At 30.7% G+C, this 20,907-nt stretch overlaps 1 protein-coding gene across 1 annotated transcript; it reads right to left on the reverse strand.

Annotated features, from left to right (window-relative positions):
- Nucleotides 1-4,390: 4,390 nt before the first annotated feature.
- On the reverse strand, nucleotides 4,391-18,885 carry LOC143078802 (beta-1-syntrophin-like). Its single transcript, XM_076253780.1, has 6 exons — nucleotides 18,409-18,885; nucleotides 14,567-14,949; nucleotides 13,563-13,705; nucleotides 11,986-12,182; nucleotides 10,473-10,648; nucleotides 4,391-9,382 (listed from the first exon to the last, which is right to left on the reverse strand). Exons 1-6 carry the CDS (start codon nucleotides 18,866-18,868, stop codon nucleotides 9,290-9,292), a joined length of 1,452 nt encoding a protein of 483 aa, XP_076109895.1. The 5' UTR covers nucleotides 18,869-18,885; the 3' UTR covers nucleotides 4,391-9,289.
- Nucleotides 18,886-20,907: the final 2,022 nt, after the last annotated feature.

Below are 20,907 nucleotides of genomic sequence, written 5' to 3' on the forward strand. Positions count from 1 at the left end.
GTATAAAAATAAAAGGAAACAATTTTTGATTACTTTCTTAGCGGCAATTGGCGTAAAGATTCAAATATGAAGCAAAAAATAGTAGTTTTAATCTTTAATAAAAACTAAATGCAATATTACCCAATTTGATATACCATTGTACATCTGTTTGATATCATTGACTTTACCGGAATTTCTTAACTTGACGTATTCAAATCTGGCTGTGTTTAAATGCTAATAAAACTATTGCAATTTTAAAGTTTTTAATTGACAAAAAAATACAACATACAACATGCATAATTTTTTTTTAGTTTCTTTTTAACATTTTATTCTTACATAATTAAATTCATTTGACAATCATTTACACGAACTTTTTGTGAAAAGAATACTAATTATCTAAGCTAAGGCATTATGTCTTTTGAGGATTTTTGAGGATTTTTTTTAAAATTCTATGATAATAGTTGTGCAATGTTGAACATGATAGCCGTCATTAATCCAAATAAGTAATACAGTAGTTGTAATAAAAGTTATACTTTAGTCATGCATTACAGATATTGACGAATTTATAATAGTTCGTTCATACATCGTTGTTCATGAAACAATCATTATTAGTATACATGTAAGTTTCCTGACGTATAAGAGCCATTGAGGATGAGCTCCAGAGAAATCAGACTAGTTGCGTTTCGTTCGTTTGTTTGTTGGGAAAGGAGAGGAAATGCAACCGCTTGTACAGATAAACGACAGAATTACCATACAAGCATTTATAGTCAACACAATCAGAAAGAGTTCCCATCGTTAGACGGGGAATATGAAGGCTTCCAAGAATGAACAAGTGACATGTCTAACTCTGAACAGTTAGAGAACAGACTATCGACATCGAACGCTTGTTCTTGATATTTGAAACTGTATGCATATATATACGTATACGTTTATGATATAGTGATGAGTTCTGACCAAAACTAAATTCCTTCATGGTTATATCTTGCCATACGTTTATATTGGTTTGTAAGGTGATTACTCAAAATCGTTATTTGAAAATCCTGTTTGTGAGATGTAGATTCATTTCAATACAGAAATTTCGTCTATATATTTCACAAGTGTATAACACGGAGAAGCTCTGAAGGTTCATTACTCCCATTTTGTTTGGGTGTGAACCATCGATGTTTACAGCAATATCAAGGAATAAGGTGATGATGGTAGAAAGAACTATGGGCGTCATGTGGCAAATATTACATGCATATCGGACAATGAGTTGTCCATCTGTATGAAAAGTTTTCCAATACAACCATATTATTGAGAAGGAATGTTTAAATGCTATACTCTCGTACTAGTATTACAGGGTTCTTGTGGCGTTCACCTTAGACACACATCGTTTTAACGATGTTTAAAAAAAGACAGAACCAATTTAATGTCATATTTCCCTATTTTTTAAATATAACTAAAATTCTTTTATCTGACAAGAATATCCCTATTTAGCGAACAAGTAATTTATTCTTTTTTCGGTTATTGAATACCAAGAAAGAAAATAAATCCCGAAATTAATTTGAAACTTTGATACTCAAAAGTTTCCCAGCAAAATATTCACATCCCCTGGGGATAATTAGTGTTCGTCCAGTGGCATATATAACAATTGTGATGACGAATTCCTTCCTTTGTTTGAGAACAATCTTATTGAAATATAAATCTGTGATTTTCCTAGGTCCACAGCTTCAATGAACCAAAGCAAAAGTTATACATCGACCTGTATTTAAATCAAATTGGTTCTCTTCTTCTTTTGGTATACAACTGTAGTCTATCGACATTCGATGATTACATACTGTTGGCATACGTTGGCTAGTCTATTTACAACACTTTTACCCCTATTTATTCAAAATATATGTTTTTTTCTTATGTTCAATGTATACACGTATATATTTTAAATTGCGCTATAGTTCCGTAACTTTATATCCAGTCGTATAAACGAATCGTCGGCAAGTGCGTACATTTTTTTAAATCAATATTTCTGGTCTGTTCCAATCTGTCCTTCACTATTGACAATGACTATATATTACATTTTCCCAAATTCACCCTTGGAAAAAATATTTAAATAGATTTTAATTTCATCAAATCTTATTTTTTGGGTATTATTTATATATTATGAATTATATTCTTTACACCAGAAATGTTATTTATAAACAAGCGTATGAGTTTAGTAATGACAAGTAAGACAGAGTTGTATATTATACATCTGATAGTTCAAAATGGAAAGTTATAAGTTATAAGTTATCAGCCGTGTACACTGATCAATACCTGCAGAAGTGAAACGATGCATGAACTTGCAAGCCCGACAGGAAATTGCTTGAATACCTGGACGTGTCACCTCACACCCCTCACAATACCTTTGGAAGTAATACCTTTAGCCATGCTGGTGATCAGATAAGGGAAGATCAAAATATATTTGAAAAAAGTTTATTACTTTAAAGAATTATGAACAAATTAGATTTTCGAAAACTATTTTCACGGAACACTTATTTATGATTTCAACTTTGACTTTTCACCTAATTCCAATATCAACAGTTTAAAAACAACAGACCATGGTAATTTAAAAAAAGTAAGAATATTTTCCGTATCAAGTTAGTTAGTCGTATTAAACAACCGTACGATTGACAAGATATTGACACGCAATTACGACTACATCGGTTACTGTAGTTTTGTTTCTTTGTGGTTTATAGACATATCGTTTTTATTCATCGGGAAAGAAGACAAGATGGCGGATCTCGGAGAATTGATACTCTAAATTTAAAATCGATGGTGATCGCTTATCTAGCGGAATAAAACTTTAATATCTATGAATTTGAACATTTTTATACAGAATGAACATAATATCAATTTTTGATTTTTTTGCGAAGTTTCCCTTTAATTTATTTTTCTATTACGCACTTGCGCTGTTCGATTGCAGGATTTTTAACGAAAAGTGTAATGGTAAAGATCACTGCATACGGAAAAGTTGTGCGCGAATTAAAGCACGGAATCCCAATAATGCAATAGCCTTTTTAATATGTGTAGTTTGTTAAAATAAAGGAAATCTAGTAGATGCAACTTAATGTTATACTAACCACTCGGCTCCGTCCGTCAGTCCATCCAAATTATCGTGACGAGTTATTCTTTCAAAGTTGCATGCCTGCTATGAAAGTGTACGATTTTGTATTTGGTCATCAGCTTGAATATATTGAGATTGTCAATTCTGAACAAACACTTATTTTTTTTATATATTGTGACATTGGTTACCCATGGTTGAAACACAAACTATTTGGAAATAACAGATTTATCTTCATTATGTATTCAAACTGAAAGCAAGATTCAGTCCAATGCATCTAATGCGCTTCAGAACTAATTTGTCTAAAGTTGCTCATGATAGGGGTAAATTTGCAAGATGAGCAATCCAAGCACTATAGGTGTTAACCTTCTATGTTATTTTGTTTCTAACAAGAGAGTTGTGATTTTATGTATCATTGTCATTTTGTTTAGGTTCTTTTGTTAGCTATTCTGACATCAGTCTCTGACTTCTTTTAGTCTGAATTTTACTGTGCGTATTGGTAGCAGCCGAGTAGTCAGCACTTCTGTGTTGACATGTTTAATCAATGATATGGTCATAACTATGAATTAAATGTTTACAAAACTTATAAAGAACTTTTGAAATACTAAGGCTTTTCTTACTCAGGAATAGATTACATTAGCTATATTTGGCAAAACTTTTAGGAATTTTTTATCCTCAATGCTCTTCCACTTCGTACTTTATTTGGCCTTTGTGTACATCAGCATCACTGATAAGTCTTTTGTAGATGAAATGTGCATCTGGAGCAAATACAAAATTTTTATCCTGGTATCTATGATGAGTTTATGTATTGCTGTGTGTTTTTTCAATCTACATTGACTTGATGTATAGGGGCACAGTTGAGATATCACGAAACATGTTTAATTGTATTTTTGCACATCTCAAGTAAAGAGACTCTGGCCTTTGTTAGTAATGTATATTGTTTTTTAATTTTAGTTCTTTTATATGTTTAGGAGTTTAGTATGACGTCTATTTTGACTGAACTTGTTCACATATTTTTGTGTAGGGGCCATTTAAAGCCTCTCCAAGTGTAGAATTTTTTCGCTGAGTTGAAGACCCATTGGTGGCCTTCATTGCTTCTTTTTACTCTTTGGTCAGGTTGTTGTACCTTTGACACATTTTCTATTGTCATTCTCTATTTTTTATTGTCTCATTGAAAATCATACCACATCTTTTATATTAATACTCTTTGATATGTTCTGCTCTTTTTTTATTCTCGGATTTGCTTGTTCCTTTTGTAAAATATAAACTTCCTTAAAAATGATTTTGTTTATAAAGCTAAGCCAAGTTAAACTATAACATAAAGCTAATAACACATTTTCAATTCTTAAAGTTTATCATATTAGGTATTATCATATTCTTTACAAAATATGAAATCTGCAAAATAACAATATAAATAGGGATTACAACATCAAAGATTTCTCATATAACTGAGAATGCAAGTACACTCACAAATCTTGTTTACACTTACTTAGCATTCCATTCCATATACGCTGTAATTGTCACTACATTTTTAAGATTTTTTCTCTTATAAGATTAACACAAAGGAAATTGCCATCATTGTAGTAACAGTCTTAAATCAGTTTTTTTATAAATTGAAAATTGAGTGGTAGAAACTCAGCGAAAAAAATATGCTCATCGAATATGTTAATGAGAGAACTTAATGTATTCTTCTTTCAGGCATATTTTTGTTACAAAATACAAATTACATATAAATAAGAGTTTTTTCACATGTTAAACCAAAAAAATAACACCAAAAGGTTCTTTCTCGAAATGCATAGATATTTCATTTGTATGGTTAGTACACAAATCAAAATTTATGAGATCTCAAAATCAGAGTTTTGGAAAGAATGTATTTAATCAAGTGTGTCCGAAATTTTTAAAAACAGAAAGTATTCAAATGCTTTGATGTCGATGTTTGACAAACTTATTATTGGTCAAAATCTAAAGGTTTTCAATTGAAATGAATTATAATACCAAGGGATTTTATATTCAACAAGCCAAAAAATAATTGGAGTCCATAGGGATACTCACATATACAAATTACACTTATACAATGCAGAATTATAAAACATTCAACTCTAAAATGAAAACTATTCTAAACAACAACAGATAAGGAAAACTATATAACACTTTTGAAACTTTTATTTCATTCCAATCTAATCAAAGACATTGTTTGTTAAAAAAACAGTTTATCATGTTTATAATATTTCCCAACATTTTTTACTTTTTATTCCTTAAAACATTCCTTTTTTTCATATAGATGTATATTCTTCTAAGGCATGCATAGTTTCAAATATATATGTATCACGATAAACTTCTTTCTGCATTCACTACTTCTTGAACAATGTCTACTTATATTTTGTTCTAAATCAAATATAAATGATTTACATACTTACATAAATGGTTATAGTTAAGGCTTGATTGCATTAACATGACTGTACTATTAAGCATGGAAATCAGCATTATTTATGCTTCCTCTTATAGATGGACAGAAAACTTAACAGTGAGTATAAATTTTGTAAAAAAATTTTTTATATATATACCTATATGATATTGTACTGTAAAACCTCAACTACAAATATCCAAAACAGACCAGAGTACACAATCTTAAAGATCTGACCTTACAATCATAACAGATGACTTGCATGGGTGTTCAATGTCCTGAACAGAAGAACAATTACTATGGGTCATTGGAGGAGACTTAGACAACAGGTTTGGAATATAAGTTGTCTATTATATTTTTTGTAGCACCATGCATTGAGGATATACAGGTTCTTGCATATTATTTTTCTTTTCTTTCCAGCAGATTGTCGTGTTTATAAATTCAATACTGAATAATGCTTTCAAAACCTAGATTAATAAACACTAAACCATTTAAAGCAACTTTCCTAAATTACAATCAACATTAAAAGCAGACTAGCTTTGATATCACATAAAATTATTGACAACATTTAAATATGCAGTGGAAAGATACTTAATCACACAAAAACACTAATTTATAACCTTATATCCATGGAATATTGCAGATCAATAGTCCTGGTTAAAAAAAAATTTGTGGTTTACCAATTTTCTATCTTCCTCAATAGAATTATTATTATCATATTATGACATACCTATTTCAAGCATTGTTTACCTTAGCAAATATGTTTCTTTGTTTTACTGTCAGAGTGTGTAATGCAATAAACCAGTTTTCAGTCTGTTGATAATATAAACATGTTTTTTTAGGAGGCTGAATTGTAAAAATTACATAAATAGAAATTGTTAGCATTCATGTCCTGACCACAGCCAACTATATATAATCTGAGACATCTATATCTATGGTATGTTGTGTAAATGGATATAACTGATCTTTTAAAAAATTACATATAACCCTTTCCTCCATAATGACGCCTTTTGACGCCAACCCCTTTACTCCATAATGACGCCTTTTGACACCTGTGTAGTACCTTATTTGAAATGCTTTGACTACAAAATGTCTGCATCAGACTTAAAAAAATTTGTATCCAATATAACAAGGACATTCATGAGAATATCTGACTTGAATTTCATTGATGAAATATTCGTTTTCACAACGCATTAACACTTTAAACCAGATGATATTTTTTTACTGAAAAAAATCCTATGCGAATTAAGTATATTAAAAAAAAAAATCCATGGAGGAAAGGGATAATACAAAAGCATACCAAATATTAGCTTATTATACATGACCTGTAGAATTAACATAAAATAATCATTTTAACTTATTGTTAGAGACATATAATCACATATGTAAAGATGCAGGTCAGACGACCTTTATAAAATTTAATTATTTCACAAAATATGACAAAATTATTCATGTATTTCTTACACTAATTAAAAAGGATAACTTTCATTGAATATGATTATTATTTCTAACATTAAAAAAACTATAATATGACTACAAAATATATGAGTAGAAACACAATCTACCTAGACATGATAGATATCCTTATCTACATGATTCTACAATCGGTAATCAATTGTATGTTTCAAAAGTCTATAATACAATGCCATTTCTGTCACTAGAAAGATAAAACTCAAGTGTCTACTCTCATACAACTATACTTGAGGCCAAACATTTACAATGAAATCATATAGTCATGTTGTGAATTACATTTTTTTCTGAATGAAAACTATCAACTTTCACCTTATATCATTTTAACATTTTATAATAATTTTTACTTAACCATTGCTTAATTAATTTTTCCGAGGAAATTTAGACAAAAAATTGAAAAACATTCACTATAAAGTATATAAACATTAATGATTTAATACTCTTAGCTTTCAATTCACTTGACAAACATTTATTAAAAGTCACAAATGTATTTTAAATGGCCCTTAAACAAGGAAATATTTCTTAAACGATGAGGATTCAAATATATGGAGAAAGTAAAATTTTGAAAAAAAGCATATATTAAAAAAATCCAATCAAGTCTTTTTACCACTTTTTTCAGTTAATTCATACATAAATTTAATAACTAAAAAAAATGTCCATACATAAATTAAACACTCTTTTCTATGAATTACAATCTGTCAAACAAAATCTTCCAAATACAATCTTTCAAGCCTTTGTCAAAACATAATGAAAACATTATATAACCAAAATATAATTTGAAAATTTTTGAAAGATTATGACTAGAATTTTCTATAAATAGAATGTGTTTATATTTGACTAAAATATATTTTTCCAAAATGCTTTTTCATAAAAATATAACAAAAAAATTTTTATCCTTTTTAAACTACAATTTGTGATATTCTCATATAAATACAAAATACTTATAGAGTGCCTTGAGAAACCAAGGTGAAACAATTCAAACACTTGTCATGGCAGTTCAGAATTTATATGGTTTACTTTAGGTGTGGGGATCAGATCAACTTCTGTTGGAGTAAAATATTTCAATGTTGTTTTTTTCTGAATAACGTCAAGATGTAATTTTTAAATGCAAAGTTGTCTTTCCTGTATTGGTTTCAAAATCCAATGATCATTTCTCTATTAGGTATATTTCCAACCCCATCTGCCTCCCCCCTATCCCAAATAATATTAAAAAGGGAATACTATAGGCTCTAGTATCAATATGAAATAAATATAATTATATATACAACCTTATGTAAATGCTTAATATCTACATAAAATAACATAAAACATAAAAAATAGAAAACTAAAATAACTATAACAAATATAAATAAAATATCTATAAATAGCATTGGAGACCTAAATAATTTTATAAATGGATCATTATATGGCAAGAAATAATAAATGTTAAATATAACAAATCTAATCTTTCAAAACACATGGATTCATAAATGTGTTTTTAAAAAAACAAATTTGTAGAAAATGACTTCAAACAAGCATTTGCAGTTCATACATATATAGCCTTTTTCAGTAAATGATACATAAAAGTAATCAATATCTAATATTATTACGTAGACTATATAGAGTAAAAGGATATCATTTAATTATCCAAGTTGATAAAAATTAATCTAAAAAAAAGTATAGTTTCTTAAACATGTTAAAAAAACATGAAATATTGTTAATGAGTCATTAAACACTTTCAGGCCAATTTTAAATCTGGAATTATTTTTTTTATATTTCAAATTTGTTACCATAACTTATAAGATAACCCAAAACTGGTAAACAAGTTCAGGAACAAATGCAAAGAATGAAGGCTAGATGAATTTTCTAAGCTTAATTTGGATTATCTCCCATTATTTTTATTTTGAATATAATATACCACCTGACCACAGTGGGTTTCTTTTATGATAAACCCAAGTGCAACACTTTAATTTTGATTCTAGAAAAAATTCTAATTCCTTGTGTATTATATTATATACTAAGTCAAAAATCTATTTTCCTTATTTTTAGTCTACTTTTTCTGTCAGTGTGCAATCCTAAACATTACTGTTACAAAATATATATTTCTTAAATATATAAATAGCTTTTGAAAGAGAAAATGGTTAATACATTTGTAATACAAAATATATATTGCTGCATGATGTTACATTACTGTTGACCTTTTATCTGCATCACGATGAGTCCCCTATAGCATCTAATTACATCTGTTTAGAAACTGTACACCATCATGCAATTTGTACACATTCCTTTTTAAAGCTTTTTCCTTTCTAAAATTAAAAATTTGTCTTCAAAATATCTAAATAAATTTCCTTTCTGTATTCAGATATTTCCTCCAGTTTTTTTCATGCTACCAATCCAAGTCGGTTAACCTTAGATGACAAAAATGTATGTAGAACAAACACAATAGGTTTTGGACAGGTCTGCAGATCCAGTTCCTGAAACACAATTAGGTTAAATTTAACATTAGGATTTATTATCATGTCTATCATGTTAATCACCAAAATAAGACCTTTAATAAACAACACGGACTGTAAATTTATTTTTTATTTAAAATGTCTTTCAATTTCAGAGGTCAAACTTTCCTTTACTGTAAATTCAGAAATTATTGCGAGGTTTTTATTATTCGAAAAATGCTACAGAGTTGTAAACGCAATAATTAAAACTCGCATTTTGAAATATTTCGTATGAATTAAACATGACTTTTCTCAAAAATCGTTATAATTAAAATCACATTTAAGTTTAAAGTTACAAAATCGCAATAATAAACATGATAAATGCACGCAACAATTTCTGAATTTACAGTAATTATTTCAAACACATATAAAGACCATCTTTCAGCAAATGTCTTTTAGACTTGCCTAAAAAATTGCAGAATCACGATCAATTTTGTAGACTTTACCTTTAGCAGTCAATAGCATTACACCAACATAAACAATTGTAATTATATAAGGACCAATATCTATAGAACAGTATATTCCTAAATAGACTTTCACTGACATGCTGAAGTTTATAAGTTATAGAGTGTGACGGGTAATCAGTGTAGTTGGTTTGTGTCTGTTATAGTTGTTTTTCGTAATCTGTTTTGTTATAAATTAGACCATTCATTTTCTCAATTTTCTCATTTCATATTTTTCATTTTTGAGCATTTTATAGCCTACTATGTGGTATAGGTTTTTCTCATTGTTGAAGGCTGTTTTGTTGCCTATAGTTGCTTACATCCACTTCTTCTAAACCTAGGTGGATAGTGTTCTTATTGGCAATCATACCACATCTCCTTATTTTTATATTAACATGTTTTGTTCTGTTGATAATTTGGATATCTATATGTTTCATATCTGTGTATTATTCATACAATCTCCACTTATTTAACATCCATAAATGGACATACAAAATGGAAGCATTTAAACAACAAGCCTCAATACCTAGACCGGATTTTAATAGCCAATTAGTTTAAGAGAAATTATATTATTAATGTACCCTTTCAAATCTTAGTGGTCTTCAAAAAATTGTAGATAAAATACTTACATGTTCTCCATCTGTTCCAAAATCTAACCACATCAACCTGTTCCCGTCATCTCCTGACATTCGTAACTTTTCATACGGAAAAGACCAGAACATTTTATCATCATTTGCATGGTATAAGGTAAAACCATTTTCATAGTGTAGATTTAGTCTGGCTTCTTGGTTCTGCCAAGTACATACTGAAAAATACAAACACACAAATAATAATATCAGATTTAGTCTGGACTCTTGATTATGCCACATGTGCCATGAACAAACTCAAAAACACACGCACAAAAATAAAACAAGATTCAGTCTTAACTCTACTCTGACAGCCATTTTTATAGGTTTTATTGAAAATACTCGAACAAAAATAATAATGAAAGGACAAGTCCAGTCTAGCCAGCTGAACATTTTTGCATTCCTGTTTTCAATCTTTTTAACTTTGAAAAACAAGGCAAAAAATTAAATGTACTAGATGGATATAAAAACAATTACTTCATACAATGTACTTTAGATATCAATTCTGTAAAATGATGTTATACAGGTTATAACTTGAGGACGTATATTTTAAATTTTGTTTATCAACAGTGCACCATTAGAAGTGTGAAACATCAGAAGACTTAAACTTGAATGCTGTACCTCTTATTAATGCAATAAAACATAGATAAAAAACTTAATTTTCTACAGAATATGTAAATCTGTCAACTATAGTAAGCATCATTGACTTAAATAGTTATTCAAGTTTATTTTATACAGTAAGAAGAGTGTGTCCAAAGTACACGGATGCCCCACTCGCACTATCATTTTCTATGTTCAATGGACTGTGAAATTGGGTAAAAAAATTAATTTGGCATTAAAATTAGAAAGATCATATCATAGGGAACATGTGTACTAAGTTTCAAGTTGATTGGATTTCAACTTCATCAAAAACTACCTTGATCAAAAACTTTAACCTGAAACTCCCACTTTCATTTTCTATGTTCAGTGGACCCTGAAATTGGAGTCAAAAGCCTAATTTGGCTTTAAAATTAGAAAGGTCATATCATAAGCAGCAAGTGTACTAAGTTTCAAGTTGATTAGACTTCAGCTTCATCAAAAACTACCTTGACCAAAAACTTTAACCTAAAGCGGGACAGACGGACTCACGGAAGGACGCACGGACAGACGAACAGAGCAACAAACAGATGGACGCACAGACCAGAAAACATAATGCCTGTCTACTATTGTAGGTGGGGCATAAAAATTTAAAATCATATGAAACCAGTGACTGGTGAAAAATACTGTAATGCATGTATATATCATCAACTAAGTCTTCTGGGCACGATTTTATCATTTTAAGTACATCCATTTCGTATAATCGTCAAAAAAAAATTCTCTCCGTCTGTTATGATGTGAAAATATGGCAGCTTATTAACTGTTGTATCTTGAAGCTGTAGTTTACTGATTGTCACCTAAGTATAAACAATCAACAAAGAAACATAGGAACTCATATTCTCATACCACATCTTCCTTTTTCTATATATAAATATCTTACCACAACTAACTTCTTTAATCAATACTGCAGCTCCATGTGAACCTTGGACTAATGCTCTGGACCAGTATGCCAGGTCTCGTTGTGTTTCTACCCTAAATACATGCATTTCTACACCATTTCTGGTCCCACATCTCGTTCCAAATGTCACTAAATCACCACCGGTCATTGGGTTAGTTCTCTGACCAGAATGAATTAGTCTGAAATTGATTTGAATTCATATAAATCAATATCAAATGCTTATAAATAAGCCTCAAATTCCTGTTTTATTTTCTAAGTAATCATATCTTGACATGCAGTGTCATTAGATTTTAAGTCATTTTGTAAGTAAGTGTAGTTAGGTTGGTGTCTCATTGAGGTATACCCAGCTCTTTTTTTATTCATACATAAATCAGATTTACATGTGCAGTACTAGTAAACCTTTAAGATTAAACAAATATTTCAAATATTTTGAATTCAATATCAATCGTTAAGGGACGACATCAAAAGATCGATGTAGGATAAAAAACTTAAATCAAATAGTTTGGGGGGGGGGGGGGGGTAAAATTCTGCAAGTTTTGTATATCTAAAATCGATTTTTACATATATCCCTATTGGTAAATCAATTTTTCCCAAATTAAGTTAAGAGGGGAATGAGGGGGTCAGTGAAAAAACTATGTGAATTAAGTTTTTTATCCTACATTGAACTTTTGATGTCGTCCCTAACATGGTTATAGCAATATTCTGAACATTTTTCCCCTGCCTCTACAAATAGCGATGAAGGTATACGTATATGATAAGGTAGTTTATTTGATCCCTTGATTTTGAAATCAAAAGTGTTATAAGTCAACTAACATGGAGTAACATCTTAATAAAACATTAATTACCATGATAACTGTTGATTCATTTAGTTTTGTTGGTTACAATTTTTCGTAGATTGAGGAAAACATAAATTGTCTGTTCGTTGATATTTGATTTTGTGATTTTGACTTCATACAAGCATATATATGAAATTTTTACTATGTTTTAAATTTTAATTTGTGGTTCATCTAAAATTAGTTTTCCACAAATAACAATAAATCCACAGTAGTCTGTTACCATGGTTACATATCATCAGTGTTTATAGTTTGGAATGTTGTCTTTCAAATATGCATCATGTGCATAAGCATGATAAGGGCATGAAACTTCTTGCATTTTTCAAGTGTTTAAAGGACAATGAAGGAAAACCTGTTAAAATTGACAAAATAGTCTCATTTCGAGATCATGCATTCATGTCATTATCATTTTATATTTTAACATCCCAAAATGTATGAAAAATAACTGACCATTTAAGGTCAAACATGTCACCATCAATCATACTGACCATCCTGCACTACAGAGTTCAGTTGACATCCTTTTCATTATCTATAAAATTACATATTTTGAAAGGTTCGAAGACTGAAATTATTTTTTTTTAATTTCAGGGTAAAAAATTATTACAAGCTGTAAACATACCCCTTCCATTTTCATACAGACTACATATATATGCAAAACTACATATGTATTACTTCCTGTACGCAAGGTTTTTTTTTATCAAAATAGAAATACATGTAGTTGCAAACCTTGTAGCCAGTAATGGATGACTTTGAAATGGTGTGGCCCATTCCTCTTTACTCCAAGGGGCTGTGTCATACATCATTAAATCTTTATCTGTTACAGCTAGGAATACTGGTTTCCAGGTGGGGGTACCTTGCTCATTCGATAACTAAAAAGTAAAGGATGATAAAAACGTAAATTCATTTAAAATGACATGCTGTAAATTAGGTTTCCTCTATATCTGTAAATAAGTAAAAGATATACATGCATGACATGTGAAAATTTGATGTTGAATGTGTGTAAAATGTCTTTTTTGGCACGGCTTTTGTTTAATAATAGTCATGTTTATTTTGTCCAAAAGCAATGTGTAATATGACCATTACAGGTTAAATATATATCAATTTCAACACTTATGGCATCACCATGATCGGCTCTAAAATGTCCAGATTTTTTACTGGTTCATATACTAATGAAATCAACAGAACTTTATATAAAGACTTGATAGACCACATATTTTTATTTAATATTAAGTAATTCAAGTATTTTTGCAATTTTAGTGGCCAAATGAGGCTCCTATCATGCAACAATGTACAACATGAGCTAATTATATCTACTGCTTTAATTGAAGAACTGAATGAAAAACCCAAGATCTTTTATTAAACATGTTAAATCGGTCACAAAATGTGTGTCATGATGAATGTTTATAAATACATGTACATATAAATGCATGTTATAACTCACAAGCCTGAAGCAATTAACAGTAAATTTTGATTCCCTGACTAGTCATTAGGAGTTTTAACTATAAAACATCTTGTATGCACAGTTAATTTTAAGGCCATGCAAAATTTATTGTTGGTTTTCCCTAACATCATGATTATTGCTGGATTTGTGTTTAACCTACAAGTCAAATCTTTTTTTTAACACCTGAAACAATGGGCATGAAATTAAGATGAAAAAAAAATTATTTTTAACTATATATGATAATCCTTTAAATGACTGTTGAAAACTGTAGTCATAGTTGTGAACTCACCTGCTCAGATAACCATCCAATGTGTTTGATCTCCCCTGAATTAGGAGCTGAACTCATTATGTGGTTAGCTTCCTCTATACATTGTCTCATCAAAATAGCCACATTAGCATGAATGAGATTGAACCATTCTGAGGCTGTTCCAGGATCAGGAAACCTTAATACACAGGAACTTTTCCCATCAGGGGAATTGAGTTCTAAAGTTTTTCTTTCAGGATCTGACATACTAAGATTTCTACATAAATAACATAATTTTAATGGGATTGTCTTGGATTCATTCCAGTTTGCCCGGGCAGCATCTCTCTGAGCTTCTTGACCGCCCCAACCTAAGTCATTCAATGCTGAGGTCTTTCTAAAATATGGACTAACTTCTCTTATATACTTCACTGAAACAGAGGAAAAAACATTTTAGACTTAACAAACACCCACACAATAATAGTACATGTATGTACAGGTCTGTATGAACATGTTATGCATGCATGTGCATGTACATTTTAATTTGTCAGAAAGTTCTACTATAAAGTACTATGAAAAAATGAAGAACTAAACAGGTCAAATTCTCACAGTATCAGAAAATGAGTGAAAATTGTCTCTGTTTTACAGAATTAAACTGATATTATTTATCAGAAGGCAAAGCATTGCCTATATCTAACACTGTTCAGTGTTGTCTCAGTTTCTTGTAGATGCTTGGCCTTTTTTTTTATACATGTACAAATGATGTATGTGTACATGGTCTTGAAGTTAACCAATTTTGGTAATTTTAATTTGAGAAACCATTGATACATGTACATGTAGCAACATTTTGATACAAGTCAAATATTTTTTGCTTTTAACATTGACTTGATGAAGTCATATTTTGTTTTGAAATAAAAGGAGGGAACTCATTTGACATGCATGCATGAAACATACACATTTAGGCCTCTACAAGTCAATAGCAGACTTATTTATGTCTGAGCTCTGACAAATGTCTGACAAGTGAACATTTATGAAGATAAGAGCAAGTCTGCCTTAACCATGCATGTATACATGTACATCTGCCTACTTGTATTTTCATCTACACTTTTGAAAGAAATGTAATATTTTTAAACATGTTAAAGCATGGTAGAAATTACCATTGAAACAGTAACATTCTCATGATTACAAATGTACATGTAACTAATAGCAAAACCATTGACACAAACATTATACATGTACTTGTGTTGTATCTTTTAAAAGCAGTTAAATCATCTACATGTATGAAGAGCCTACAATACAACTGTCTGACAGTATCTTATCAATTTGTGATTACAATTTAAATGAACACCAAACTGGACGATGCAGTATTTAATTCTGTGTAACATACATGTACATGTAGGTTGCTTCTTCCTGTTATTAGGCAATCTTTATCATGTTTATACCAGGGCTTCCAAAACGGTCATATATTCCGGACATTTGTATAATGTCCGGTAAAAGTCCGGCAGGGCAAAGCATGAAACGGTCATATACATTTTAGTTTTCAAGGCTTTTTCGGTAATTTTAACATAATTCACGATCTTTTTGACCCAACCTTTTGCCTTTAACATCCACACATTTCCGGTCATAAATGTGACATGATGATTAATTACTATCAAAACAAGCCCTACTTCAATACTTTCTAATTTTAATCAAGGCTAATTAGTTGTTGGACAGGTGATATCTACCTGTTCAGGTGACAGGTAAACTATGTTCACTTCAGTACCGGACCAGTGGCGGATCCAGAGGGGGGGTTCCGGGGGTCCGCACCCCCCCTTTATTTTGGCCGATCAATGCATTTGAATCGGGACATATGTTTGCACCCCCCCTGCACCCCCCCTTTGCCCTGGGCTAGCACCCCCCCTTTCGAAAATTCCTGCATCCGCCACTGCGGACATCGTATAAATTGATCGGTCTATTCACAATTATTTTCTTACATTTCAGCGGTTTGTAGCTCATTGATTTAGTCCAAAAGATTAAAATTATGAGAAATTAGTTTATCTACATCATGTACATGATTTGATGAAAAATTTTAAAAGGTTTAAATGAAAAATCGTCAGAACTACGTTGAATGAACTAGAACACGTGTGCGCATGTGCAAAGGTGGGAAATTTAATTATGCATCCTTTATTTCTTCAAAATGCTAAAATTATCATTGATACCTGTATCTAAACGTTCATTTCAAGTATTTTGTTGAAGAAATAACGTGGAAAGAGCTTCTTCACTCAGTCATGCTTTGTAAACGTACATGAATTTTACGTATCCGTTTATGGTCCATGTTTTACCATTGTCAAGTCAACATCCAATTTTAGAAAAACGTGATTTTAAAAACGAAATTAAAGTTTTTGACATGTCATTTTGCACAAATAAAGAGTCTATGGCAGATATGAGCACGCTGATGTGCACACTTTGAATGATGCACTGCCAATTTAACAGTTTACATCCAAACATCAAATTCATATCAAAGTAAAGTTTAAAATCATTTTTTAATCTAATGTCCTTATCATTGGAATGGCCATCTGATTACCATAATTGCCTTTTGTGACTAAGTCTTAAGAGATTAAAATCAGGATCAGATATAAAATGTCCGGCTGGCTCAAATGTTTTTTGGAAGCCCTGCTTTATACAAATATTTTAAGTATGTCTTACGAGTTGTAAATGTAACCATGGTAAATGGTACATAATTGTTCAAATGTACAAATGATGTATATAGAAATGCATTTTTAACGTGGAAATATTTATATGAAATTAAATGTCAAGTGGGGAAATAGATGACATTACACAAAACTCTAAACAAACATCAAAACATCACTAAAATAGCAATCCATTAATATAATGTCTAACTAATCCGTTTTAAATCTTACATGAATACATGTACATGTATGTACATGTATGTATTTGATACATTTGTATATATATTATATATTGTTCCTTTGCTTAACAGACAAAGTGATGTTACAATTGATTAAACAGCACTTAACATATGCATGCTTAAAGGTGCATTAGTTATGATTCGTGATAAATAAACTGAAGCAAATACTTTACTTTAATTTGTTCCTATATAACATGTATAACGTAGAATACTACATGTACTATGTGACTACCAAGATAAAATAATATTTGATTTTTTTTTAATATCTCTTTAACATGTTTAAGACTGACAGTCTGTGAGACTTCAAGAAATTTATAGACTTTGGTAGCTTCAGACTGAAAAACTATAGGAACTGCTCAATAAATTAACCACACATTTCTAATCGTAAATAAATACAGGTTTATCATAAAGTAGATAGATATTGTCATGTCAAATGAGAAAAAAATTGTGACTTTTTTTAGTTTCAATTTGATGTGAAGTGTTTTATAATGGTTTCAGAATTTTGGATTGCTATCGACCCCATTTCTTATAAACCTGGTTTGCATTCTGTACACTTCTGTGATGAAATAAATTGGATTATAACAATTTTGAAGTGACAGATTACAAGTTTGATAAACTAGCTGGCATCTCTTTAAAACTATAGTTTGAATGACATTTTATTGATATATCAGAAACTATTAGGATAATGGCAAATAATTTTTTAATTCATGTCCGTTTCAGTATATTTATTAATAATGACTCAATGATGAAATCAAAAGCAGGCAGCCACAGTGGGACCCTAATATGAAAATTTCTGGATCCGCCACTAGTCCAGACTCATAATTATTTGGACTAGATCCGCCACTAGCATGACTAGAAGCACCCTGGGTGGGCAATGGTGGGATGCATCTCAAAAAAGATCTGAGCCTGAATAATCTATTTCTATATAAATATATGCGACTCTTGGATGCATTATAAGACTATAATATGACAATTTGATTACCTTCTATATCTACAACTTTTTTAGCCTTTTTCAATGCTTTTACAGCATCATCATGAGTTGCTTCCCTTAGATCTTCACCATTTACAGACAAAATAGCATCTCCTACATAAAGCTTTTCAGTTTTGTCTGCCGCCATTCCTTTGAAGATTTTACTTATTAAAATTGGCATTTTATTCTCTTTGCCACCTTTAATACTGATTCCAAGGCCATTCTGTTCCTCTTTAACCACTCGCACAAGTCGTTTTTGGCCGGCGAGACTGTCTGGTAACTGGTCCGTTTTAGGAAGTGTGCTAGATGCATCTGAGGATCCAAGAGTGCTATTTGCTAACTCTGGATTTTCATCAAGTGTTAAAGTCAACGAATCCTCATTTAAAGTAACGTAAACTCTGCACCATTGCTGTCGAATATATACTTCGAACAGCCCAGATCTTGGCAGACCAGCCGCCATTTTGACAACCATCGTATCACGTGATTACTGTACTTACAGGGTGGGAAATTTCAAAGTTCTTTTTGGATACATTTCGTCTGAGGAAACAAAAGATTGGGCTTGCTTTTTACGGTTATTTGCCTCTTACTACTATCAAAGGATTTGTTATCTACTTTTGTAACACAGATTATGAAAATAATGGTTTTTATTTTGTAGTGTTAATTTTTTTAGAGGTGTTCGATGTACTTGAAAATCAAAGACATATATACAATGATCTATAATACATGTATTATATATGTCTCTGATAAAATATATACTTTTGATGGTTCTTTTAATTCTGTTGACAATTATGAATTGTCTACTCTATACTCTATACGCTACACTTCCCGACACAATCTTATCAAGAAAAAGTTTTCCGATATTTAATTAAATGGTCTACTGATTAAAATCGCATTGCAAATTTATTATATAACTATTATATAACTTGTTGAAAGCCTTTTTCTGTGTGCTAGATACACATAATGGAAATGTGAAGATTTGATTGAAGCTTAAATTTCCCCCTGACCAACATATATGTACGTTTCGGAGATAAAATGTGTCGACAGGTACATTTTGTAGTAGGTATCAGTATTGTGTCCCTTTAATTTCAGATCTATTCCTGTATTGCTATAAATCACAGTTTATGTCCAATCTCAGTAAAGACACGTCATTGTTACATTTGGTTGATATATTCAACAATACCTACCGTTATCTTGATGATATATTGTTTCGTTAAATAATCATGAGTTCTCTAATGTACAACCGAAATTTACCCAAATGAACTTTATTTTAAATCGGTCCTACTAAAAAGCGCCCGGGAGCGCCCGGGAAAAGAAAAAACGCCCGGGGAAAAGAAAAAGCGCCCGGAGAAGGAAAATTAGCGCCCGGAGAAGAAAATTAGCGCCCGGGAGAAGAAAATAATAATATTTTATAACAATATTTTTTTTCCTTAAAAAATAACTAATCATTGCTTGTTTTGTCCTTAATATAAATGGGGATATGTACGATGCTACATCTAAAGTGTTGTTGTACTTTTACATTTTAGATTTCAAAATTGTATATTGAAGTAAATAAATAAATATAAATAAGAGTATATAGAAGAATCATGAAAGACATTGTCCTCGATCAAAATGTATATTTTGTTACTAAAAATAATCGGTGCCTGAGGTCTAATATTTTCGCAACGGCATGGTGAACACTTTTTTATACAGATGCTGAGATAGATTTATTATATCTTTTTATAAAACTAAAACTGTTTCAATGGCTATGGTCATCAGGGTTTTAATACTTAGACTTAAATTTAAACAAAACATCTGCTTTTTACCCCCCTTGTTTTAACTACGGTACATATCGTTTTTGAAAAACATGTCTTTTGATGTCTTACATGTTATAAATCTTCCGCATAAACTGTGATCCATTATTATCAGTCTTTCGAAATAGTATTCATATATTATTGTTAAAATTGAAATATTCATACTTGTTTTTGTGCTTTATTACAAACGTATTATCTGAATTGGCAAATAACTTGTCTAAAATAAAAAAAAAATCAAAGGTGTCTCATGCCAATAAAATATAAATATATTTTCCCCGGGCGCTTTTTCTGTTCCTCGGGCGCTATATTTTCTTCTCCGGGCGCTTTTTCTTTCCCCCGGGCGCTTTTTCTTCACCCGGGCGCTCCCGGGCGCATTTTAGTAGGACCCCTTTAAATAAATCTACATAGGTTTAGACATTTCAATTTCGAATGGGAAACTCCATATTAAAATTTACCACAAAAGAAACGATTGTTCATTCCCTATTGTTAATTTTCCCTTTTTTTAGTCGGCGATGTACCTTTTGCTTTATATCCTACGATGTTTATATATCACAACTCGTTCTCTCGAGCTCGTTCTTTTATATGCCCCTGTATATAGTGTTGTCATAGAATTTTCACGAAGTAATCAATGCATCATTGGTACATGTATGTTCTCTTTTCGCCCGTTTTCTATTTTTATGCCCCACCTACGATAGTAGATGGGCATTATGTTTTCTGGTCT

This window comes from Mytilus galloprovincialis, chromosome 6, assembly GCF_965363235.1.
Source record: "Mytilus galloprovincialis chromosome 6, xbMytGall1.hap1.1, whole genome shotgun sequence".
NCBI classification, from domain to species: Eukaryota; Metazoa; Mollusca; class Bivalvia; order Mytilida; family Mytilidae; genus Mytilus; species Mytilus galloprovincialis.

What these genes read in the sequence shown, in the direction of transcription:
- LOC143078802 (XM_076253780.1), bottom strand. Translation starts at nt 18,868, where the DNA reads ATGGTTGTCAAAATGGCGGCTGGTCTGCCAAGATCTGGGCTGTTCGAA. An exon ending in CATCCATTACTGGCTACAAG is followed by an intron (nt 12,183 to 13,562) that starts GTTTGCAACTAC and finishes AATCAATTTCAG; the next exon opens with ACTAATTCATTCTGGTCAGA. An exon ending in TTGGAACAGATGGAGAACAT is followed by an intron (nt 9,383 to 10,472) that starts GTAAGTATTTTA and finishes ATTGTGTTTCAG; the next exon opens with GAACTGGATCTGCAGACCTG.